Raw genomic sequence first — 27460 nt, 5'->3', positions numbered from 1 at the left:
GGGATTTGGCTGGGCCACTCAAAGACTTTCACATTCTTTTTCTGAAGCCATTCCAGTGTTGCTTTGGCTGTATGCTTGGGGCATTGTCCTGTTGGAACGTAAATCTTCTCCACAGTCTAAGGTTTTTTGCACTCTGAAGTAGGTGCTCCCCCAGGATTTGCCTTGTTGCCTCCATCCTTATAAGTCTCCCAAGCATCCCCATAGCGTTTCAGCCTGTTGCTGAAAAGTATCCCCATAGCGTGATGCTGCCACCATCGTGATTCATGGTAGGGATGTTGTTAGATGGGTGATGAGCTGTGCTCAGTTTCCACCAGACGTAACACTTTGCATTCAGGCCAGAGTTCAATTCTCGTCTTATCCGACCACAGAATCTTTGACCTCATGTTCTGAGTATCTTTCAGGTGTCTTTTTGTGAACTCCAGTCATGCTGTCATGTGCCTTTTTCTCAGGAGTGGCTTCCACCTGGCCACTCTCCCTTCCATCAGCCTAGATTTGTAAAGTGCTGCATGGACTGTTTGTTGTCCTTCCGACAGGTTCTCCCACCTCAGCTAAGGAACGCTAGTTCTGTCTGAGTGGTCATTGGGTTCTTGGTCAACTCCTTATCCATGGTTCTTCATGCCCGGTTGCTCAGTTTGGTCGAACGGCCAGCTGTAGGAAGATTCTAGGTAGTTACATATTATTTCCATTTCCTAACGATGGAACTCACTGTGCTCTTGGGATCTTTGAACATTCTAGAAATTGTTTTATATTCTTCCCCAGATCTATGACTCCTCATAATTCTATATTGTAGTTATACTTTGAGTTGTTTGGACTTAATGGTAGAGTTTCTGCTCTGACATGCACTGTCAACTGTGGAACCTCATATGATTTATTTTCTCATATGGCTTCATATGGTTTCCTCATATGGTCATAAGGTGTGTTTCTTTCTAAATCACGTCCAATCAATTGCATTTGCCACAGGTGGACTCCAATCAAGTTGCAGTGACATCTCAGGGATGATCAAAGGAAATTTGATGCACCTGAGCTCATATTGAGTGTCTTCGAAAAGGGGTTGAATACCTATTGACTCAAGACATTTCAGTTTTCATTTCTAATTGATTTGTAAAAAAATCCCCCCAAAAATTCCACTTTGACATTATGGGGTATTATGTGTAGATCAGTGACAAAAAATCTTAATTTAATCCATTTTAAATTCAGGCTGTAACACAACAAAATGTGAAAAAAGTCAAGAGGTGTTAATACTTTCTGAAGGCACTGTACATTGTGGAAACATCCCATGTTACATGTTGGAAACATCCCTGCATATATACATTATGAAAAGGATGGGTCATTGTGTGCCTGTACCCTACCCAATTTTATATTCTTTCCATGATGGAGAGCTGCTTCAATATGAGCAACTTCGCAATGGAGATTGATTGGCACCTTGTCCAGAGTAAATTATCAGCTATAGAAACTTTCGCGACTGGTCATGATGCGGCCATGATGTCCGCAGAGCGGCATGGGAGGAACACAAACAAATTACTGATACAAACTCAAGCACGGACCAGATTTTAGCCAACCCTTTCCCTTATAGCGTTATATCCTTCACTAAAATGTTCTACAGCAATGCTATATATTTCTTCCATCATTCTTTACATTCTCTAAGACATCTTGTCAGTTTCCTGTAGTGTAGGACATTTTCAAAAGCAATAGAGCAGCTTGGTGGTGAAGTGGCTGAAGGAAGCCATGCTGTATTTCCCTCATGGGTGTAGCCTCTCTTCGCAGCTTTTGGTAGAGTGGTGAAAGCCGTATTGCATTTCCCTCACGCGTGTGGGTTCAATCCCCACGGCTGCTCAACGGAACATTCTACACCGAGTGATGCAGTTGCAACATGTCCTGGATTGATTCCCAGCCACAGAAATTATCACAGCTTCCATTAGCACCCCTATCACACCCTCAAGAGTGTGGACCACCTCCACTACCCACCTCCGTACGTACAATACATCCATTCACCCTTTACATCCACCCCATTCTACTCCACCCCTCTCCAACTCCTCTTTTCTCACCTCTATGATGTACCTCCATCTCAACCTTTCCCTTACCCACTGCATTTGTAGCCTATACATCAGAGGTTCTCAAACTGTGGTCCATGGACCACCACTCGTCCGCAAGCTCCATTCAGGTGACAGATAGCGCTCGGTGTTTTGACTTTGGTCAGGAAGGTTGTGGTTCAATCGAGAACATCTGTACTTGGTCCTGTAGTTGTTTTGTTTTTTGGCCTTGCAAAATTAACTGGTTCTTCACAATTTTTTTTTTATGACATCGAAGAACATCTTGTTGCTCTCAAGAAATGATATGAAGATTACTTTTCAGTGTAAACCGAACCAAACAACTGGATATGCAATCCTTTGGGGATGTAAATCAGTGAGCAGCCCTCCGGTTTCTTCAATAAGACATGTGAGTGCTTGTTGGAACTTTCTGAGACGAACATTAACGTCAGAATTTAAAAGACATGCCCTATTTGAGTTTTGGATTAAAAAAACTGGAGGGTACCCAGAAATTGCAGTCAAAGCAGTGCATTTTCTGATACTATTTGCTACTACGTACATGTGTGAGGCAGGATTTACATCACTTACAGCCCTCAAGGCCAAATATAGAAGCAGGATGAATGCTGAACCTGACCCAAGGCGAAAGCTGACAAACATTACACCTGACTTCCCAGAACTTTTCTCAAAAAATCACAAAAAAAACAAGCACACCCATCATATTAGAAAGGTAAGACTACAATATTATTAGTCCCATACCGGTGTACACCGGAGGGGACTATAGGTTTGCACGCCGTCCCTCCGTCTGTCAGTCCGTCAGTCCGTCAGTCCGTCAGTCCTTCACGCAAAGAACAGTTTTCCGGACTTTTTTTCTATACGCTTAATGCTAATGATTTCAAACTTGGTACATGGTTTCCTTATGATAAGATACAGATCAAGTTCGAAATGCACGACGTTTCGATCATTTTAGACAAAGTTATGGCACTTTGAACTTTGGTAATTCTGATAATTCTGATGATCCTTAACTCAGTGGCATTTTAAGTTTTAATTTCCTTTAAAAACCAATTTCTCTGCAATAATTGGACCGATTGAGATAAAATTTTCACCATATGATGCACTCGGTCTGTAGAATATTTAATGGTAATTATTACGTCACAGGTCACGTGGATCGGTCGCCATATTGTTTTTCGTGAAAACACGAAAACCCCTTTTTCTCTGCAACGGCTGAACAGATCGAGGCCAATCTTTGCAGGCTAATCGCATACCCATGACAAACAAAAAAGTCAGGGAGCATGACGTCATGCGTCACATGGTTTCAGAGTTATGACGTTTTTAAGTATGAACCTTTAAAACCGATCTCCTCCCTCATTTTTGATCCAATCGAGGGGAAACTTCACAGATCTGTTCAGCACTAAAATGTCCTTTTGGAATTTGCGATAGGGCACGTGGTTTGGCAGATATCGTTAATTAAACGAAAATATTTTTTTTAAATGGATATCTCTTGAATCGCTAGTACCTCAGACCATGAGTTGGTAATAAATTATATAATTCACACAGTGCAATATGTGCAGGCCGCTCCACGGAGCGACCTTGCAGGCTTATCAACGAGGCGAGGCGTGACACACGTGTCTCAGCATACCTCAGATCAAGTTTGAAAACCAGCATCAACTGTGCATAAATTTGCATATTCGATCATTTTTGACAAAGTTATAGCACTTTGAACTTTGGTAGGGGACATGTATTGCAGCGAATACTCAGAATGCTTGTTAAAATATGAGTTTAGTAAGGGAAACATATGAAAATCTGTTAACTAAATTGTTACCAAAAATTTCTTCACCAATATGTTTGTAAAGGTGTGTAATAACATGTGTTAAAATGTTGAAGGTCAACTCCCGTGGGAAACCCAGAAAAAAAGCTGTTGAATTCGGGTACCGAAAAATTATTTTCGAGAATTTTTATTTTTTTTAATCGGCCCTTAAGTAACTTATGAGGGGTCAAATAAGGGTTTTTCATGATTCTGAGTTGATTGTTAACATTTATATTTCACCACAGACACTCCTTTGTGGAAAAATAATTTCTAAATATATCTCATTTTCTACTTTGCAGGACATGGAGTCTAGCAATATGGATGAAGACGTTACTCCACCTGTGCTCAATTGCTTCATCTGTGCACGCTCGGATACACCAGCTGAAAGGCTCATACAGGCAACTCCAAAGGGATACTCAACTTTATTGAAACAAGCAGAAACTGTCGAAAATGTTACTGTTGTGGAACGTATGAAGGAGGCTCAAAAGGAAGGAAAACTGAGGTACCACCAGAAGTGTAAAAATGATCTGTACAACAACTTTGTTGCAACCACCAAGAAGTCAGCTCAAGCATCAAAGGCAGAGAAAGAGTCATCAAAGTTGAAGAGAAGACGCACTTCTTGTGAGGTCAGTTCATCAACTGGCTGCAGTTCTAGAAGATCACAGTCAGTTGACCTCCTGTATAAGGATGTATGCATTCTTTGCAACCAACCAGCCCAGCTCTACAAAAATAATCCAGCACAAGCTAGAAAGAAATACAGAGTGCCAGATAATTTGACTGCAGATACACTGAAGGCAAGCTTGCTGAAGACAGCACGGAGTCGCGGGGATGACTGGGGCACTGAAGTCACTGGACGCCTGGAAGGGATCAACGACTTGGTAGCAGAAGAAACACTGTACCATTTGCGATGCAAACTTATGTTTGCGAGAGGTGACAGTTTGTCCAAGACTGATGAGGAAGGAAAAAGGAAGAGAGGACAGAGGAGTATTGATGAGGAGCGAGAGGCAGTTTTTATTGAATTCTGCGAATGGTTAGACTCAGAATTAGAGCATGGGGTAATGAACATGGACCAAGTCCATGAAAAGCTGCAGGAGTTTGATCAGTCACCAGAGAAGAGCCTTTCTTATTCAAAGCATTGGCTAAAGATAAAACTTCTAGAGAAATACGAAGACACCTTGTATTTCACAACACAGGAAAGAAGGGCAGATGTACTCTGTCTCAAAGATGGCACCGACAATATTCTGCGAGGGCATCATGCTAATCTTGACCATGGAGATGAGAAGACTCAGATCATAAAGACGGCACTCAAGTTCATATCCAATGATATTGCCTTGATTGATTTAGGTCCAAAGTCATACCCCACCACACACAGTATGACTGACATCGATAGTCAGCTGACACTTGTTCCTGCAAGCCTTCAGATGTTCTTGAGACCGATTGTCAAGACAGACGAAAGAGTTGCCGTTTGGGGGCAGAATTTTATTAAGGCCTGTCGACCTCGGTCTGGAGTATTGCCACACCAAATGGGGCTTGCCATACAACTTGATCATAGATTTGGGTCAAAATGGATGCTCAACAAGTTCCACCGGCTGGGATACACTGAGTCTTACACGGACACACAAAACTACAAATACTGCTTCCTTAATAGTAGGAGTGGAGATGATGTTCCAGATACTTCTGGCACTCTTGACACCATTGTGGAGGAAACCGATGAACAGATCAATGATGAGGTTGCGGTTGATGCTGCGCTTGAGGATCAATCAGTGATGACAGCCAAAGTGCCAGCCAGTGAAAGTGAATTGTCAAGTAATGATCAGGTGGTCTTTATGGAGGTTGGGGAAACAAACAATGCAGTCACTCAGTTTGTTGGAGACAATATAGATTTAAACATTGTCTCTATTCACTGAAACACTCCCTTTCACTCAATGGGTTGGATCGAAGTCACCTCTCCGGCACCACCTTTGCCAGATCCACAGACAACAGCAGCTTTCCCCCGGGTGAAGTTGAAGGCACTCGACAAAGCTAAGATCCTGAGAGGAACTGAAGTAAAGATTATTCCATTTACGAACAGGAAACAGATAGGAACGAACGCGATCATGTTTCTCCCCCTCGCTGAGCTTTCCTCCTCCCTGGCTCATGATCAGCCACTCCTCACTCCAGGTGACACACTCTGGGCAGCGGGGTGGGTGATCAAAGCCAACGATCCTGAGTTCCCACACTCCAACTGGAATGGCTGGATGAAGAGAATCCATGCTAATGATGCAAAGCAGAGCACACAGATCGAGTTCCTCCCAGTTATTGAAGGAGACCCTAATGACCTCAACACCATCTTCACCACTCTGAAAGAGTGCATACGGCGCGCTGGGGTCGCTATAGTGACCATTGATCTTCCGATTTGGCTGAAGGCTGTGAATATAATAAAGCAGGCAAATCTACCCGTCATTCCAAGGTTGGGTGGTTTTCACCTGCTGAAGTCTTATCTTGGAGATTGCAGCAACCGGCGATGCAGCTGCAAGAAGAATGGGGTCACGTGCATCTCGGCCTGTGGAGTCTGTAATGGCATTACATGCAGAAACTGCAGTCATGATGTTGTTGAGTCTGAAGAAGACATAGACAATGACTGTTGAAACTTCTGACATTGTGAATGAGAAATAACTCTTGAGTATTATATATGTATGTGAAATAAAAGCTACTTTGTGTGTAAATGTAAAAGTGAAAATATAAATGTTAACAATCAACTCAGAATCATGAAAAACCCTTATTTGACCCCTCATAAGTTACTTAAGGGCCGATTAAAAAAAAAAAAAATTCTCGAAAATAATTTTTTGGTACCCGAATTCAACAGCTTTTTTTCTGGGTTTCCCACGGGAGTTGAACTTCAACATTTTAACACATATTATTACACACCTTTACAAACATATTGGTGAAGAAATTTTTTGGTAACAATTTAGTTAACAGATTTGTGAAATATCTCATAAAATGCCCTTACTAGTTGTGTGCCTGGATTTGTAGAACAAAAAAGTTTATTAAGTTGTCTGCCGAGACCCTCAGAAATTTTCAAGTGGTCTGAAAAAAAAAAAGTTTGAGAACCACTGTGTATACACAATATGTAGTTGGCTGTGTTTCCTTTTTACAACTTTGTGCAGTAACATATTGTTACATACAGGAAGTTGGATTTTGATCCTGGAGCTATTGTACAAGTGTATTTAAAAAAGGGCTTTCTCCAGTCATAAAGGAGTGGGTCTGTACTCTTTGGTCTATACACCAATGATACTCTGCACAAATGTTCTTCCTTTTCCATGTTAGTTTCCAGCCAGTGTGACAACTTTCCTTCACATTGGTGTTTCCTGTCAATGTGAATAGAATTGAAGTTGCTATTTTTGACTCCGAAATCTTGGACTGTTGTGCCATGCCATTACTTAGCTCGCTGTGGACCTTGTCGTTTTTCATGCAATTAGGTTCGAGATTACTGCAAGAACTCGTCTTTTTGCTGAGCCAGGGACCCGACCCTGATGACTTGGGCCTCATGAACATTGCTGAGCAAATCCCAATTCTTGAATACCCACAGCCAGGCCTTGATATTCTCAAGGTAAGTTGGTCAACCTTTTACTACAAAAGAAAGTTTGAAACGGTTATGTTGGATTGATATGGTGTATTAATTGAACTACCAAATAACCCGTCCTTAATTTCCTCACTTTTATGATGTCTTTGGCATATTTTATTATGACTTGTAATACCGGCTTCCACCAGCTGGCGCTATACGATACACATTGACATAAAGAGAATTGAGGTCCTTCCCCGACCATGAACCTCCAGGATTTTTAATTTTTCCTACCCTCCAAAACCTTCCCATTCACTCACAGAGTACAACCACCAGTTTTCAACTCATCCCATCCAGTGGTTTAGGAATGCATAGGAGTCAATCAATCAATATAGTGCTGGAATACCAGCAGAGGTACCAGGCGTTGTCCGGTGCTTTTCTAACTGTGTTGGCATTTTGAAGAAATCAAAGTTTGATATTTTTTCTAATTTTTATGGTTGCATAATCACTTTCCTACACACACTAAGGAATGGGACAAGCCTATATGGCTTTTGGTGTGAGGAAGGAGCAGGAGAGAGGGGTTCATAAATAATTAAGAAAGGTCTGTAGAAAGGGTAGAACGTTGACTGTGGCAGTTTTAATTTGCTTTGGATAGATTGGGTCTAGGAATGGGAAAAGAGAAGAGCCAAAGATTTTATCGATCTCATTCAGGATTGCTTTTTAAGTTATTTTGTGGAAAAGCACACGAGGGGGAATGTAGTGTTCAATCATTTTTTTAAACTGTGACATGTTGCAGGTCTACAAGAACTCCACATGGTTCTTATTGTTGTTGTGGTCGATTTTTGAAATGTGCACCCATTGGTCAGATAGTTGCCAGACCCCACCCACATTTGTCGCTTGACTCCACCCACCGTAGCACCCAGACAAAATATTATGGCCGCCATCTTGATTTTCTGGTAGGTTGAATACATGAGGTCTTCAGGGCTTTGCTGATTATACACTGGCCACGTTTGTTGCGTCAGATTTTCATTGGCTTTGTTTGGGTTAAGTGTTACTGGCGATGAGGAACCCCGAAAAATCGAATCATATGTCGAATAAAAATGTTTAGTAGGGTTCAATAACGCCCGTCAGCGCACACCGTATGCACCTCCCTAAAAATAGCGTTATGTAATTTTTGAACAGCCCCGAATTGAGGTAAAACAATGTGTGAGCATGTGATAAATCAGGCCATTTTAATATAACCATGGTGGAGGTTGTCATGGATAAGAGGTGTCAAGTTAATAATTTAATAGCACATTAAATGTGTGTTTCCCAATCGTGCTGTCCATATTTTAAGAGTGCTTTAAATGTGTGTTTTCCCAATCAGCCGTTTCCGGATTTTTTTGCGGGTTGTGACCACAGTGTGGGCATTCTTGTTAATTACGGTACTAAGAACTTTTTGAACGCTCCCTGTATGGTGAGTTAAGAGATGTAGATGTAAAATACAATGTTGATGCAGAACAGGCATGTTGGACCGAATGTCCCTTTTCTGTCTTTAAGCTTCGTGTATTTCATTTACACCTCAACAGGAGCTCAAAACTGCCAGGATTATTAAGAGCCATCTTCCTTACCAGTTTCTCCCCACTGGTCTGCAGAGCAGCCCTGCCAAGGTGAGCAATGATTATATAAACATTGACGCCTGTGTACATTCATTGATGATTACTCTGCAGCATACTGTAACTCACCAATATTAAATAACCTGCGCTCGCGAAGCGAGGCTAAGCGATCGGGTGCGTACATGCATATGTACGTACTTGTCTGCATTTTAAAAGTCCTGTTTTTCGGCATCTGTTGGTCTGATTGGCACAAATTTTCACAATAATATGCGTCTGTTCATGTAGAATTTTTCAGTGATAATTATGACATCATAGACGCCATCTTGGGAAATCGTCATGGTAGGGCACCATCTTGGAAAACCGAAAAACTTTGGACCACCATATCTCCGCAATTGCTCCATGGGAAAAAATTAAATGTGGCTCACAATAAAGAACTTCGCATGGGGAATGTGATTTTAATGATGACATCATTGGCGCCCTTCATTATGACGTCATCATTTGACAAGTACAATGCTTAGTCTGATCAGCTTGAAATTTATTGAGCGTGAACAATGCAACAATTATATTAGATAATGTGAACATATGACGTCGTAAGTCACGTGGTCTGGCGGCCACTTTGAAAAAATAAAAAAAAACTTAAAAACAGAAGGGTTGGCTTGCACCATGTTGACTTTGCTGGGTAATTGTCCCCCGTCGCACAGCGGAGCGAAAGGGGGACTATGGTTTTCCCCTCCGTCCGTGTGTGCGTCCATGCGTGCAGACGTGCGTACGTGCGTGCATGCGTGCGTAAGTGAAGGACCGAACTCTAGTTTGGTGTGTGGGTGCAACCCACGTCAAAATCCAAGATGGCCGCCACCATATATATGTCTGAACCTTGTGAGCGAAATATCTTGAAAATTAAACGAACTACTAACTTCTAATCTGGTGTGTGGCTGTATCTACGCTTAAGGGAGAACGCTATTGAAAATTGGGTCGCCACGTCAAAATCCAAGATGGCCACCGCCATGTATGTCTGAACCTTGCGAGCGGAATATCTTGAAAAGCAAGCATTCTGAGTATTGCGCTGCAATACATGTCCCCTACTTTCCCGGCAGTCTGTCGTCCAGAAAACTGTTGGGGAAATTAAAAAGGGTTATTCACCCACAGGTTCTGAATCATTCCCAATCGCTAATTACCTCAGGACGGGCTCACCTGTGATTCGCACTCGGGACTTCGATTTAATACACCTTGCAGACAGGTCAGCAGAAGCACGAGAAAATAAGTTGTTGATAAAGAACCTTTCGAGTCGCTAAATATCAGTAATTTATTATATTTTCCAGTTCACAATGATCGATGTGTATATATATGTTGCTCGGCTTGGCTCCGCCCCTCCGGAAGCACGCGCTGTGTCACGCTGTTGACGTTCGCGAGACGATGCTGAGGGCGCGCTCAGCCTCGCCCAACGCACACACGCACGCACAGACGGACTCTAGAATAAACAAGAGATATCCATTTTTTAATATTTTCGTTTAATTAACAATATCTGCCAAACCACGTGCCCTATCGCAAATTCCAAAAGGACATTTTAGTAGACTGACATGCTGAACAGATCTGTGAAGTTTCCCCTCGATTGGATCAAAAATGACGGAGGAGCTCGGTTTTAAAGGTTCATGGTTAAAAACGTCATAACTCTGAAACCATGTGACGCATGACGTCATGCTCGCTGACTTTTTTTGTTCGTCATGGGTATGCGATTCTGCCTGCAAAGTCTGGCCTCGATCTGTTCAGCCGTTGCAGAGAAAAATGGGTTTTCGGCGTAAAAGGGATAACAAAGTCGAGTCCTTACGGTATTATTATATAGATTACCCATATCATAAAAAAAATTTTTTTTGCTTGTTTCACAATTCCAAAGTGTTGTGGTGGAGCTGCGGATGCCCTCCCCGCACCCCCCCCCCCCCGCCCACACACACACACACACACACACACACACACACACATCTCACACATGTGGACATTCAGGGTAATACATGAGAGTATACAGAATGGATACAGACTAATACACCTCTCTTAGATGAGACAATCTGCCATTGAGTTTGGGGGAAGTGACGTCACTTCCCGGGGCACTCTGGGTGCCAGTGACTTTTTTTCTTCTTTTTTTTTCCTTTTTTTTTCTTTTTTTTGTTGTTGTTGTTGTTGTTGTTGTTGTATACAAGATCGAGGCTCGTGAAAGAGCGAACATTAATCACACAGAAAGACAAACAGACACATAAAACAAATAACATCGGGAGCGGTAGACAAGATGGGGAGAGAGGGGGAAGGACACAAACACAACATTTGAGAGCAGGGACCGAGAGACATGGAGACATCGAGAGATCTGTGGGAGGGAGAAGGCTTTGGGGGGGAGGCATGTGAAAGGGGGGGGGGTGGGAGAGGTATAAACATATGGACAACTGCCAGGATTTCCAGGAAAGAAGTTGGAATTTCAAACAAGGTGGATCTGGGGTGAATTAGTGGGGGTAGAAAAGATCAAGGTTTTGGATGGGGGAAGATAAGAGATGGTGGTGAACAGCTGTTTTAAAGACCTGGAGGGAGGAGAGGGATTGAAGGGAGTGTGGGAGTTTGTTCCAGAGGCGGGAGAAAAGAGGAATGAAAGAGTGAAGGTGAGCAGAGAGCCGAGATTTCGGCAGATTTCGGCAGATTTCGGCATGCGAGATTTCGGCAGACTTCATCTTTATGACATCCGTTTTCTCTCCGCACTAAGTGTGAGCAATCAAGGAGGAAGTTCTTTTTTCCCATGGATACTAACCTATGCTCTTTTTCATCCACTATCCTTCAAATGCTGAACTTCAATCAAAAAAGCAGCACGTACCATTTTTAACGTCTTTGGTAAGACTCGGCCGGTGTTTGAACCGCCAAACTCCCAGACTCAGAGTGTACGCTCTAACAATTTCTAGCTCATGAAATTTCTCCACCAATAAATTCCATAATTTCTGGAGATCTTTTTATTTGCAAGTTTAGGGCTCAACATATGTAAGGGAGGTAGAAGGAGTAAGAGGGACAATTAGGGACATCCACAGGATATGAGGAGGTTCCCTGAAGAAGGACAATTAAGGACATTTAAGGAAACAACAGGTTGTTGGGCACCTGCTCCTGCTCCCTCTGGAACCTGATTCTCGGTATTATTCACATTCCCTATACAAATTAACAAACTGTAATATATATATACAGTCACGTGAAAAAGTAAGTACACCCCATGCAAAGTTTTGACTTTTTCAACATATTTCAACATACAGCTATTTGATCTTCATTTCAACAATATTGATAGATAATGGTGATATAATATAACAAATATCATGAAACATTTACATTTTGTAGTCCATTGTATAATTTAAATAAACATAAATGAAAATGTCGCAGGTGGAAAAAGTAAGTACACCCTTAGCTCTAATAGGTGGTATTGCCCCCTTTGGCAGAAACAACCTCAAGTGGGCGTTTCTTATAACTGTCTACCAGTCTCTGACATCGACTGGGAGAAATTTTTGCCCACTCCTCCATGCAGAATTCTTTCAGCTGTGCGATGTTTGAGGGGTTTCTTGCATGCACAGCTCGTTTCAAATCCCCCCACAACATTTCAATGGGATTTAGATCTGGGCTTTGACTTGGCCATTCCAGTACCCTCCATTTCTTTCTTTTCAGCCATTCCTTGGTGGATTTACTGGTATGTTTAGGGTCTTTGTCATGTTGCAAGGTCCACCTTCGGTTGAGCTTCAACTTTCCGACAGATGGCCTCACATTATCCTCAAGCACCCTCTGGTACAATGAAGAATTCATTGTGGATTCTATGATGGTGAGCTGCCCAGGCCCTGATGCAGCAAAGCTGCCCCAAACCATAATATTTCCACCACCATGCTTTACAGTTGGTATCAGGTTCTTGTGGTCAAATGCTGTCTTTGGTTTTCGCCAAACATGTCTTCTGGTACTGTGGCCAAATATCTCTACCTTTGACTCATCTGTCCAGAGCACATTGTTCCAGAAGTGCTGGTCTTTGCCTCGGTGTTCATTGGCAAACTTTAGTCTTGCCTTGATGTTCTTTCTGGACAGCAAAGGTTTCCTCCTGGCACACCCCCATGTAGATCAAATTTGTGCAGCCTCTTTCTAATGGCAGACTCGTGCACTTTGACATCAACAGTGGCAAGAGCTACCTGTAGGTCCCGTGATGACATTCTGGGGTTCTTCGAGACTTCTTTCAGCATCTTGCGGAGTGCTCTCGGGCTGAACTTGCTGGGGCGGCCTGGCCTGAACAAGTTGGCAGTTGTTTGGAATCTTCTCCACTTGTAAATTATCTTCCGGACAGTCGAATGATTGATTTCAAATTGTTTGGAGATCTTTTTAAATCCCTTCCCAGACTCGTCGGCATCTATAAGGTTCTTTCTGAAGGCCTCAGAGAGCTCTTTTGATCTAGGATTGGTGACGCCGCACACTTCAACAACAAAGAGCAAACCAAACTAAATGTCTGAGGTTTAAATAAGACAGGTTCCTCCAAGATCCTCTCTAACGATGTTCCAATCATTTGCACCTGAGCTGGTGCACCTGATTCTAATTTTAGGTATTTGAAGTAGTGATAAATGTAGGGGTGTACTTACTTTTTCCACATGCGATATTTGCATATATGTTTATTTAAATTATACAATGGACTACAAAATGTAAATGTTTCATGATATTTGTTATATTATATCACCTTTATCTATCAATATGAATGAAATGAAGATCAAATAGCTGTATGTTGAAATATGTTGAAAAAGTCAAAACTTTACATGGGGTGTACTTACCTTTTCACGTGACTGTATATATATATATATATATATATATATATATATATATATATATATATATATATATATATATATATATATATAAAAACATGAGTGTCTGTCTGTCTGTCTGTCTGTCTGTCTGTCCATCCCCAAACTGTTTTGGAGCTAGCCCCGCCAAACCTCCTTTGGAATGTTTTTGGTCCCAGCGGATGTTGTAAGGTAGGTAGGAGGTTTTAAAAATTCCTCAATAAAATTATGATTTTGAAGTTAATGCAACATGAACTTTCCGCAAATCCGGGAGTGGACAGGTGACGGCAATGAGCTGGTTTGATAATATCCCAATATAACTGTCATTTAAAACAGTATTTTTTTTCAGTATCAATTGATGATTGGAATTGAGTAAATAGAATTACGATTTTGAATTCCTAATAATATTGTATTCACCCAACTATACGGAACTACTTCACATCCGGATTTAAATTTATTTTTTTTTGTCACGAATGTTGGTAAAGTTTATTTTATATATTAATGCTATTTCATTTGTGATTGGAATTATGCTGTTTGGAATGAAAATAGAGATATTGAGTTCAAGTGAATAACAAAATGCCGTGAGGGTTTCTACTTTCTAAGCATGATATTCGCGGATCTCCATATGCAGATTCGCCATTGACTGGGAAAAGAACCATTCAAACAGGTACGTTTTTCATGGAAGCTCTTCACGAACCTGCTGTCCATGCTTAATGGTTAACTCCAGGTAGCACAGGAATGTGGAATTTATTAGCTCATAGGTTCCCATTCGTCGTTTTTTTTTACCTCAGTCTTTCGTGAACCTGCTGTCCATGTCTGACTTGCGACTGAAGGTGCCACAGGAATGTGGAAGTTATTGGTTTTATGCTTCAGCATTCACCGTTTCTGTATTGTCTGTTTGCTTATGGCCTCCCGCCCGTGCGTAGCATGGGTACCTTGCTAGTATATATATATATATACATACAGTCACATGAAAAAGTAAGTACACCCCATGTAAAGTTTTGACTTTTTCAACATATGTCAACATACAGCTATTTGATCTTCATTTCAACAATATTGATAGATAAAGGTGATATAATATAACAAATATCATGAAACATTTACATTTTGTAGTCCATTGTATATTTTAAATAAACATAAATGCAAATTTCGCATGTGGAAAAAGTAAGTACACCCCTACATTTATCACTACTTCAAATACCTAAAATTAGAATCAGGTGCACCAGCTCAAGTGCAAATTATTAGAACATCGTTAGAGAGGTTCTTAGAGGAACCTGTCTTATTTAAACCTCAGACATTTAGTTTGGTTTGCTCTTTGTTGTTGAAGTGTGCGGCGTCACTGTGCCGAGATCAAAAGAGCTCTCTGAGGCCTTCAGAAAGAAGGTTATAGTTGCCTACGAGTCTGGGGAGGGATTTAAAAAGATCTCCAAACAATTTGAAATCAATCATTCGACTGACCGGAAGATCATCTACAAGTGGAGAAGATTCCAAACATCTGCCAACTTGTTCAGGCCAGCCCGCCCCAGCAAGTTCAGCCCGAGAGCAGACCGCAATATGCTGAAAGAAGTCTCTAAGAACCCCAGAATGTCATCACGGACCTACAGGTAGCTCTTGCCACTGTTGATGTCAAAGTGCACGAGTCTACCATTCGAAAGAGGCTGCACAAATTTGATTGACATGGGAGGTGTGCCAGGTGGAAACCTTTGCTGTCCAGAAAGAATATAAGGGCAAGACTAAAGTTTGCCAATGAACACCTAATCAAAGAACAGCACTTCTGGAACAATGTGCTCTGGACAGATGAGCCAAAGGTAGACCTATTTGGCCACAGTACCAGAAGACATGTTTGGCGAAAACCAAAGACAGCATTTGACCACAAGAACCTGATACCAATTGTAAAGCATGGTGGTGGAAATATTATGGTTTGGGGCAGCTTTGCTGCATCAGGGCCTGGGAAGCTCACCATCATAGAATCCACTATGAATTCTTCATTGTACCAGAGGGTTCTTGAGGATAATGTGAGGCCATCTGTCGGAGTGTTGAAGCTCAACCGAAGGTGCACCTTGCAACATGACAATGACCCTAAATATACCAGTAAATCCACCAAGGAATGGCTGAAAAGAAAGAAATGGAGGGTTCTGGAATGGCCAAGTCAAAGCCCGAATCTAAATTCCATCGAGATGTTGTGGGGGGGTTTGAAACGGGCTGTGCATGCAAGAAACCCCTCAAACATCACACAACTGAAAGAATTCTGCATGGAGGAGTGGGCAAAAATTCTCCCAGTCGATGTCAGAGACTGGTAGACAGTTATAAGAAATGCCTACGTGAGGTTGTTTCTGCCAAAGGGGGCAATACCACCTATTAGAGCCAAGGGTGTACTTACTTTTTCCACATGCGCAATTTGCATTTATGTTTATTTAAATTATACAATGGACTACAAAATGTAAATGTTTCATGATATTTGTTATATTATGTCACCTTTATCTATCAATATTGTTGAAATGAAGATCAAATAGCTGTATGTTGAAATATTTTGAAAAAGACAAAACTTTACATGGGGTGTACTTACTTTTTCACGTGACTATATATATATATATATATATATATATATATATATATATATATATATATATATATATATATATATATATATGTATATATATATGTATATATATATATATATATATATATACATATACACACACATACAGACTTGGCATTTAATATGGAATATATATTTTTCTTGACTTGGGTTTACTTTCTTAACTCAGTATATCAATCTGGTGAGTTTATTTTACACTTTGGTGATTTATTTGTTAAAAGAACCATGTCACTGTCTGTCGCAGCAAGAAGTCAACAACAGGATTATATCACAGGTGGCGTGGCAAAATGTACAGACAGGTGCATTTGATGATTGGCTTCTAAGTCGGGTATACAAGGGTTGTTGCGTTCTGTATTAGTGGTAAACAACTGCTGCATGTCTCCAAAAGTTATTGCCGCTTCCTCTGGAGATGGTCCGTCAACTCGACAATGCTGTTTGTCATGGAGTGGTGGCTTTACGAAATTACGGCATGAAACAGCGTGCTATTGCTCGGCAGGATGGCATCACTCAAGGTCAGGTGTCAAAGATCCTGAAACGAAATGCTCAGAGGGGTGTCCCTACTCCAATACCGAGGCCAGGATGTCTCCGCAGAACCACAAGGAGGGATGATTGCCAGCTGCACCGGTTAGTCCGCAATGGCCGTACCAAGTCAGCTAATCGGCTTAGGGCTGAGTGGCAGCAACTGACAAATGTGCCTGTATCCAGAAGGCTAGTCAACCAACGAATGGTTCAAGCAGGCTATCGTGCCAGGCGTCCCCTGAGAAAGCCACGCCTGACCAGACAACACCGCCAGCGCCGATTGCAGTGGGCCAGAGAGCACCGTCAATGGCAGCCAGGACACTGGAATCACGTGATCTTCAGTGACGAGTCTAGAATTCTGGTCTATCGTCAAGATGGCCGCGTCCCAGTGCGCAGACAAGTGCATGAAGCCTACAACAAAGATTGTAGAGTGCCAAGAGTCCAAGCTGGAGGTGGTGGGGTGACTGTTTAGGCTGCTTTTCATGCAGGGGGCAAAACTGACCTGGTTGTTCTGAATGGAAACCTGAACCAGTTCAAGTACAGGGCCATTCTGGAAGAAACATTGCTTCCATTTTCTCGTGCAGCCTTTCGAGGAAACTTTGTCTTCCAAGATGACAATGCACGGCCTCATCGTGCTCACATGATCCAACCCTTTCTTGCTGACCGTGGTGTAGAGCATATGGAGTGGCCTGCCATGTCCCCGGATATGAATCCGATAGAGAACTTGTGGGCAGAATTAATGCGTCAAATCGACCACTTGGACCAGCAGCCGACCTCTGTGCATGAATTGCAGCAGGCTATTGTCACTTCATGGCAAGCGATTCCTGTCCAAACCTTGGCAAATCTCGTGAACAGCATGCCTCAACGTGTACGTGCTCTCCTGAATGCTCGTGGGGGTTACACGAAGTACTTAACTGTAATTTTACTGTCCGTAATCCCAGTCGTAATTTAACTTTTGTTTTTGTTAAATAATTTTTTGGCTAATGTGCAAAATAAAGAGATACTTCTGGAAAACGTACAGAAGTTTAACACAGTACTGTCCATGAATTGAGTTCGATATCAGTTTACATCACTTTCAAGGATCAATTTATTTGTTTCGAAATGTCAAATGTGGTTTTTGTTTCTTTTAAAGGTCACATTAACAAAATCTAGAATAATTTCAACATAATTCCAATGAACTTTTGGTTCTAAGACATCTTGAAAAGTAAGTTCACCCCCACAAAAAAAATATTCCATATTAAATGCCAAGTCTGTATATATATATATATATATATATATATATATATATATATATATATATATATATAAATATATATATATATATATATATATATATATATATATATATATATATATATAAGTTCAAAACACACCTGGTCACAAGTGTGCTGCACTAACCGGGTCCTCAGTCGAGGTCCTCAGCATCATCCCGTTTCAGCCCTTCAACCTCGATACGGTCAGCTAAGGTGGGCCAGCAGCGGCACATACACATCCACAAGCAGCAACTGCACCTGGATGCGTACATACCCCCACCCCCGGCCAGTGCGAACAACAACAACAACACCTCCACATCCAGAATCCACAGCACCAAACAAACATGGTGGAACACTCAAACACCCACCTTTATACCCTTCACCACTCACCAACAAAACACACCAGATCATTCATACACACACATACACACACATACACACCCATACACACACATACACACACATACACACACAACACCAACCAACCAACCAACCACCTACCCTTACCTCATACACCACTCAACACACAAAAACACACACTCATGCTAAAATTAATTCATGCAAAAACACACACCCTCACCCACTCACTCATATACACAAAATAAGAAATAATAATGGTAACAAAAAAAAACAAACAAACAAAAAAAAACAACCAACCTACACCGTTCTACGTGCCTCCATAAACTTCGTCCATATCCAAAATGAGCCTATATATATATATATATATATATATATATATATATATATATATATAATTTTATATTTATATATATATATTGGAATATTTAATATATATATATATAATTTTATATTTATATATATATATATATAATTTCCCTGCGCATCAGAAGAGGTGACTAATCGTTGGCATCAGGAAGGGCATCTGGCCATAAAACATTGCCTCAAACAAGGAACCATGATTGTGATGGGGCCCGCAAGGCTAACCCCCGCTCTCGCATGGAAAAATGACCTCAAAACGATCATTCATTCATTTCATATATATATTGGAATAATTGTTTTCGACCCTTTCAACAGGTGGTGTACTTGGCCCGCAACCCAAAGGATCTTGTGGTGTCCTATTACCACTTCCACCGTTCGCTGCGCAGCATGAGATATCGGGGCACCTTCCCAGATTTCTGCCACAGGTTCCTTACCGACAAATGTGAGTCTGGTCCATCTTGCCTCCGGCCTGTCGGTGTTGTCCACTTATTCCTCGTTGAGCACAGTCCAAATTGAGTCTCAAGAATGAAGATTCAAGTCTGCTTTGTGACTGTTGAGTTGAGCAAACTTGCAATAACTACAAACATGATTATTGCTGTCGATAGCAGTCTTTGGGTTTGGGCCAATACACGCAATAGTAATTGTGATGCGTTCAAATGGGTCGGTATAGTGTTGACCGTCATTCTTCATCGTGGTCCTTTTCTAGTCGATAATCACAGTGGTTGTGCCTTCCATTCTTATAGCGAATGCAAATTCGAGCATGTTTTCATTACTTGTTCGGTTTGCATCAGTCTTGGAGGTTCAGGTGATTGTGCTGGTTCAGCCCCCACCCGTCCCCTGCACCCCACACCCAATAGATCAGTGCATAGTTTTTTAAAGATATGGTCACATTGCAAACACACAATTGTCAAACTCATTTTGAAAGATACTTTGGGATCTTTAACATCCAATATCAAATGCTCGTAGATGAGACAATTGGCATAACCTTTGGACACCCAGTGGGGTACATGTTTACCCCAAAACAGGTTTAAACTTCAATAGTTTTTTCCTGAATGCTCATCTTAATATTGAGATCCTCTCCCAAGGATGGCAGGCTCATGATGCATTGGATTTTATCAACTAAAAAAATAAAAGTGGGCAATAGTCCATTTGCCACCATAACGAAGTGCAAGTGATGAGCGTTTGCCCTTCATCAAAGCAAAACAATGAAATGTGCGTTGAGAAGGATTACAAAGTTGTGACTGCATGTCAAAGATCAAAGGCACTGGATGAAAAGTCTGGGGTCACAGATGAAAAACACCCTACTGGGATGTAATAAACCGTCTTACCATGATGCCAGCGTGGAATTTTACAGTGTGGCATACATTTACTGCAGGATGTTGTACATCTAGAGTTACGTCTGTCTGGAAGAGACGCTCGGCTGCAGCTTCTTCACTGGCTCTGACAGAGTCCTGAGCAGAAAGTCATGAAATGTCTGGGCACATGGATCGGGAGCTGTGGCAGAGCCGGTCTCTGCCAAGTAATATGTAAGAGCTACCACAAGATAAACCCCACATTTGGCAAAATCGGAATCAGGTGATCACACAATATATCATTGATTCGATGTATTCACGGGTTCAAGGACCTGTGATGCCAAAGGACATGCTACCAGGTACTAACATACTATGTAGTTCATTTTCCTGTTTCTATCACATACTGTATTTTTATCGTTGGTTTAACAAATATATTGCAAAATTTTGTGCAGGTTGTGCCTTAAAATATTTTCCTGTTTCCCTGTGTTGTCACTATTGCAGTGGGATATGGTTCTTGGTTCAAACATGTGTCAGAGTTTTGGAAGCACAAACAAGACAGCAACATCTTGTTTCTCAAGCATGAAGATTTTCACAAGGTACCTATGTAGATCAATGGTGAATTTCCCCCCCAAAAAACGTTCCCAAGATCATTGTAAAGCTTGTCGAAAATGTTTGTTGAGACAATGCAACATTTTGAATTAACAAGCATTCTGAGTATTGCGCTGTAATACATGTCCCCTACCGGCATTGGGTAGCACTGTCATAGAAGACAGTATTATGACTTACTGCACTCCAAATTATAGTCCAGAAAACTGTTGGGGAAATTCCCAAAGTTCAAAGTGCCATAACTTTGTCAAAAATGATCGAAACGTCGTGAAGTTCGAATTTGATCTGTAACTTATCATGAGGAAACCATGTACCAAGTTTGAAATCATTAGCATTAAGAGTTTAGAAAAAAAGTCCAGAAAGCTGTACTTTGCGTGACGTGACGGACTGACAGACTGACAGACTGACAGACGGAGGGACGGAGTGCAAACCTATAGTCCCCTACGGTGTACACTGGCAGGGGACTAATAAGCCCGCAAGGTCGCTCCATGGATCAGCCTTCACGTATTGCACTATGTGTGAATTATATTATAACCAACTCATGTTCTGAGGTAACTCGGCTAAAAATTATCCAATTTGCACCAAATAAAGTTCATGAATGGTTGCACAGACCCCTACTTCTCACTAAAAGTGGAAACATAATGTAAATTGGAGTTAAAATAAGGACTATTAACAGCTTTGACTTATTTTGGCCGAACTTATTTTGACCGCACTCCAAATTATAGTCCGGAAAACTGTTGGGGAAATTACCAAAGTTCAAAGTGCCATAACTTTGTAAAAAAAATGATCGAAACGTCGTGAAGTTCGAACTTAATCTGTAACTTATCATGAGGAAACCATGTACCAGGTTTGAAATCATTAGCATGAAGAGTTTAGAAAAAAAGTCCGGAAAACTGTTCTTTGCGTGACGGACTGACAGACTGACAGACTGACAGACTGACAGACTGACAGACTGACAGACTGACAGACTGACAGACTGACGGACGGAGTGCAAACCTATAGTCCCCTCCGGTGTGCACCGGTAGGGGACTAATAAGCCCGCAAGGTCGCTCCATGGAGCAGCCTGCACGTATTGCACTATGTGTGAATTATATAATTACCAACTCATGGTCTGAGGTAACTCGGCTAAAAATTATCCAAATTGCACCAAATAAAGTTCATGAATGGTTGCACAGACCCCTACTTCTCACTAAAAGTGGAAACATAATGTAAATTTGAGTTAAAATAAGGAATATTAACAGCTTTGACTTACCGCACTCCAAATTATAGTCCGGAAAACTGTTGGGGAAATTACCAAAGTTCAAAGTGCCATAACTTTGTAAAAAAATGATCGAAACGTCGTGAAGTTCGAACTTAATCTGTAACTTATCATGAGGAAACCATGTACCAGGTTTGAAATCATTAGCATGAAGAGTTTAGAAAAAAAGTCTGGAAAACTGTTCTTTGCGTGACGGACTGACAGACGGACGGACAGACAGACGGACAGACGGAGGGACGGAGTGCAAACCTATAGTCCCCTCCGGTGTACACCGGTAGAGGACTTATAACAGGAGCAGCAACCATATGCTGGTTTCCTAGCGCATGTGACTAATTCTCATAAAAACATTCAAACGCTCAGCATGACATTCTTGATTGGTAGAGGTATAAGTAAATAGCCGACCAATGGGATAGTCTCGAGGTATGGACACTCACTTCTGAGCCAATTAGCCTGGGTTCAAATCTCTGCCTGTCTGTAAACTGTCTTCCTCGTTTTTCACATGCTGGGCAAGACCGTCCGTCCCTATGATGGAAGTTAACCCAGAGGTCTTATGACCTACAGTCCTGTAGGTGATGGTGGACGAATAAATATCCCACGGTGTTTTTCTTGAAGAGTAGATGATCTCTGGCATCCTGGTCAAATTCTAAATACTTGCCCAAACTATATTGACAATCCACACTTGATAAGCGTGGAAAGTATCCCAATATCCCCCACTTGAGCTGAGGGAATCATTCATGTTGCTGTGAATTGAAAACAAGCTGATGACCATGATGTGAATAGCAAGAGCTGCTGTTTTCTGCACATGTAAGGCTGAGACCAAGTAAAATCCCACAACAGGCTGTGGAGTTAATTTAATATTGCACTCAGACCCTCGCTATTCCATCTCCAGGCAATGCATGACGTCATCGGCAGGCGCCGAGAGTACTCAGTTTTCACTCCGTTTCTTTGTTTTCTTTCTTTCTTCCTTGTTTGTCCGAGCGATATCTGTCACCCTTTGAGCTAGGAAGCTGAAATTTCGGCACAATAGTGAGCAAGTACTTCAGCAAAAATGATATTTTTTATTTTGTGATTAATGTATTGATTGATTTATTACTTAATTATTATCGATTTATTAATTCCTTATTTATTTTCTTTCTCATCTGGGCAATATCTCAGGCACCTTTTGAGCTCGGAAGCTGATATTTGGACATGACAATGACCAAGCGATTTTGCTGTAAAGGGTATTTTAGCTCAATCGATTAATCAATTAATCCGTTATTTATTTAATTATTCGATTAATTACTTAATTAATTAATTTTCAAACATTTACAGATTTGGATGAATTATCTTCCTACCCCTGCTCTTAACTTCCGTTTTCTTCATCTTCACCACAAACACCACAGACTTGTGCTGGGTGGACCCATGCTCTCCCGCCACTGCCATGCAATCCTTACCCCTCCATACCTGTCGCTTTATTACTAACACCAAATCCAGCTGTTCTATTCTGTCCACTCCTGTCGGTGATCTTGTGGCTTTCCCACATTTGAAAGAATGAACCAGGTATAGCCATCCCATTCTGTGCTACCAGCTCCACCAGCTCTTGACGCTCTCTATTCCTCTTTCTCCAATCAAATTTACCAACACATTCCTCTTCACCTGGCTCCGCTACTCCCACATGCACGTTAACGTCCCCCACAATGCACAGCATCACCTACATTGCATTCCTGAATTCCTTCTTCTCCACGCCAGTCCTTCCTGTTTTTGGCCCATGACATAACATAGCGTAACATAACACACACAATTTTCCACACACTTTCATTCATGCCATAACTATCCATCCCTCCCATCTTTCTCCTCTGACCACCTGCTTGCTGATCTCTTCCGATACTAATATTCCCACGCCATTACTCCTTCCATCTCTATCCACGTGCAGCAGCTTGTATTCTCTTAACAACCTCCTTGCCCTATCCCCTTTCCATCTGGTCTCCTGCACACACAACACCTCCAACCTCCTTCTCTGCATTTTCTTCACCACCTCGACCCCTCTTTTTCTCACCACCTCCCATTGATCCCACATTCAAACTACCTCGTCAAACTTCGCTTCTCAACCACTGCTCGCCTCTCAGAGCTCGTACCATTTTTATTAATTTGGGGCGCTCGTGTCATGAATCAGCAGTGGTGCCTGGACTGACCTGCTGGACCTGCTACCCCAGCCTGTTATAATAATCCTGTGTGCACACACACACACACACCACTCTTTCTCCACTCAATCATCTCTCCCCCTGCCTGACCATGCCCTTCACACTCGACTCTTCTCCCCCACCCACAAGGCACTCATCCCTAAGTCCACTCCACTCACTCCCTCTTCTTTTCCTCCCCCTCCTCTTCCTTATGTCCCACTCTCCTTAATACATTAAATTAGTGCTTATTCACCTTACAACAATAAATGCTTTTCACAAAAATCACTCAGTTCTTTCACAAAAATCACAGTTCAAAAGTTGATTGAAAGCATAGTTCAATTCGACCCTATTAGAACCTGTATTCCTAATTATTAATCAGGTGTGGGAATAAACCCTGTTTCTACAAGGAATTTCATTACTTGCAAAATCGAAGATTTTTCAAGTATATTGGTCGGTTGCGTTTGTGGTTCTGTCTGTCTGTTTGTCTGTTTGTTTGTCACAGGCCTACAGGTCATAATTCGAAACCGATCGTCACGAAACTTCACCAAGTTGTATAGGTCGTCCCAATTGAGAAGCCTATTGTTTTTGGGGCCAAAAGGTCAAAAAGTCAACATAGGCCAAAGGTCACCAACTTTGCCAAATTTCTAAAATCCTCAATTTTCATCTGATTGACTTGAAATTTGAAGAGGACTTGCATATCTGGTCACTGAATTCAACCACCAAGTATATTTGAGGTCAACATAGTTCAAAAGGTCAACATAGGCCAAATTTCTAAAATCCTTAATTTTCATCTGATTCACTTGAAATTTGAAGACGACTTGCATATCTGGTCACTGAATTCAACCACCAAGTATATTTGAGGTCAACATTGGCCAAAAGGTAAACATAGGCCAAATTTCTAAAATCCTCAATTTTCATCCGATTGACTTGAAATTTGAAGAGAACTTGTATATCTGGTCACTGAATTCAACCACCAAGTATTTTTGAGGTCAACATAGGCCAAAAGGTCAACAGAGGCCAAATTTCTAAAATCCTCAATTTTCATCCAATTGACTTGAAATTTGAAGAGGACTTGCATATCTGGTCAATGAATTCAACCACCAAGTATATTTGAGGTGAACATAGGCCAAAAGGTCAATATAGGTCGAATTTCTAAAATCACCAATTTTCATTTGATTGACTTGAAATTCTAAGAGGATTTACATATATGGTCACTGAATAAAACCACCAACTATTTTTGAGGTCAACATAGGCCAAAAGGTCAACATAGGCCAAGTTTTTAAAATCTTCAATTTTCATCTGAAAAATCGTCACTTTTCTTCCTGTTGACCCGAGCTTTGATTAAGATTGTCAATTTTAATCTTGATGAAATTGACAATTTGCTGTATCAATGGAATTTTTTTTCTTGGGGGTGGGGGGCGGATTTTGCAAGTATCGTGTTCCGCATGACATCTTCTTGTTTTTATGTTTGGAGTAGCATACCTCATTCAGGAGTGAGTGTCAGTTTTAATTGTTGAGGGGTGACTAACTGTTGTATGCACTTGGAGGCAGGCACTTAGGCAATTGAAAAATTTTGTGTCATCATTTGAATGGGTGTAAAATTGCTCACATAAAATAACGGATTCGCGAGTGTGAGTGTTGATTCAGGCAAACAGATTTCAGAGGCTACTAAGTAAAGGAAATATATGATGAGCAGTTGAACAAAGTGGATGAATGGGTGATAAAATTAGAGAGTAGTGTTATGGAACAGATGGAGAGGGTGCAAAGGAAGGGTTGGAGGGTTTTGTCAAGATGGTGAAAAATAAAACAATGGAGCAGATGTTGAATAGGAATCAGTGGAGTATGGAAAAGAGATTGTAGGATAAGATAGATGTGGAGATGGAAGATCACCGCAACCATAGATGGAGGAAAGCTGGTGCATATAATTTTGGGCCTTGTGATTGATGTCTCGGCTAAGCCTCGTCTCTGCCCCACGGAGGCTTTGCAGTCAGCCATCATTGAAGAAGTGGAACGGATGTTTCGGAGATGTTATTTGAGCCCAGTGTTAGTTCCCTGGTGTTTTAGTATCCAGCTGTTAGTGAATCAATGACAGTGATGTTGCAAAGTGGTTTGAGGATTCGGAACGTCAACTTTGGTACTTATATGATGGAAAGGATAATTTGGAATTGTGATTAAGCACAATTTAATTGAATCTCAAAGTTGGGTGCAAGTGGTGAAAAAGCGATGTCTGCTCATCTGGTGGCTTTACTTAGAGGATCGTCCTGGAAATTGAGGGTGGACAATCGGGCGTTTGCTGCAGATATTCCAGAATTAAAGGTTGTTCAAAAAGTAGTTTGTTACTATGCATCCTACTATATTAAATGTGACAATTATCTGTCTGTGTGTATGTCTGAAAATCATTGAAACAAGCGTTACGCCTAGGTCCCCCGTCGGTGAAGTGAGGTGAGTTGACAAAGTGGCAGATGCAAGGCGGCCATCTTGGATTTTGACGTGGCGACCCAATTTGCAATAGCCTTCTTCATTGTGCATAGATACACCCACACACCAGATTAGAAGTTGGTACTTCGCTTATTTTTCAAGGTATTCCACTCACAATGTTCAGACATACATGGCGGCGGCCATCTTGGATTTCGACGTGGCGACCCAATGTTAAAAAGCATTCTTCCTTATGACTAGATACACCGACACACCAGATTAGAAGTTGGTACATCGCTTATTTTTCAAGATATTTCGCTCAAGGTTCAGACATATATATGGTGGCGGCCAACTTGGATTTTGACGTGGCGACCCAATTTTCAATAGCTTTCTTCCTTATGCCCCGATACACCCACACACCAGATTAGAAGTTGGTACTTCTCTTATTTTTCAAGATATTCCTCTCACAAGTTTCAGACATACATGGCGGCGGCCATCTTGGATTTTGAAATGGCGACCCAATTTTCAATAGCTTTCTTCCCTATGCCCCGATACACCCACACACTAGATTAGAAGTTGGTACTTCGCTTATTTTTCAAGATATTCCGCTCACAATGTTCACAGACATACATGGCGGCGGCCATCTTGGATTTTGACGTGGCCACCCAATTTTAAATAGCGTTCTTCCTTGTGCCTAGATACACCGACACACCAGATTAGAAGTTGGTACTTCGCTTATTTTTCAAGATATTCCGCTCACAAGGTTCAGACATACATGGCGTCAGACATACATGGCATCAGACATACATGGCGTCAGACATACGTGGCGGCGGCCATCTTGGATTTTAACGT

At 41.5% G+C, this 27460-nt stretch overlaps 1 protein-coding gene across 1 annotated transcript in view; it reads left to right on the top strand.

The window, feature by feature from the left end:
* The window catches only part of LOC137424176 (sulfotransferase 4A1-like), a 47821-nt gene that overhangs the window by 2769 nt on the left and 17592 nt on the right, over positions 1 to 27460 (top strand). The window contains exons 2-5 of the mRNA XM_068111641.2: positions 7290 to 7420; positions 8941 to 9021; positions 19194 to 19320; positions 20672 to 20766. Coding sequence (XP_067967742.1) covers positions 7290 to 7420; positions 8941 to 9021; positions 19194 to 19320; positions 20672 to 20766 — 434 coding nt within the window. The remainder of the gene's footprint in view (positions 1 to 7289; positions 7421 to 8940; positions 9022 to 19193; positions 19321 to 20671; positions 20767 to 27460) is intronic.

This window comes from Myxine glutinosa, chromosome 3 (genome assembly GCF_964187855.1).
Source record: "Myxine glutinosa chromosome 3, kmMyxGlut1.1, whole genome shotgun sequence".
NCBI classification, from domain to species: domain Eukaryota; kingdom Metazoa; phylum Chordata; class Myxini; order Myxiniformes; family Myxinidae; genus Myxine; species Myxine glutinosa.
This window is presented reverse-complemented; position numbering and strand designations above follow the sequence as displayed.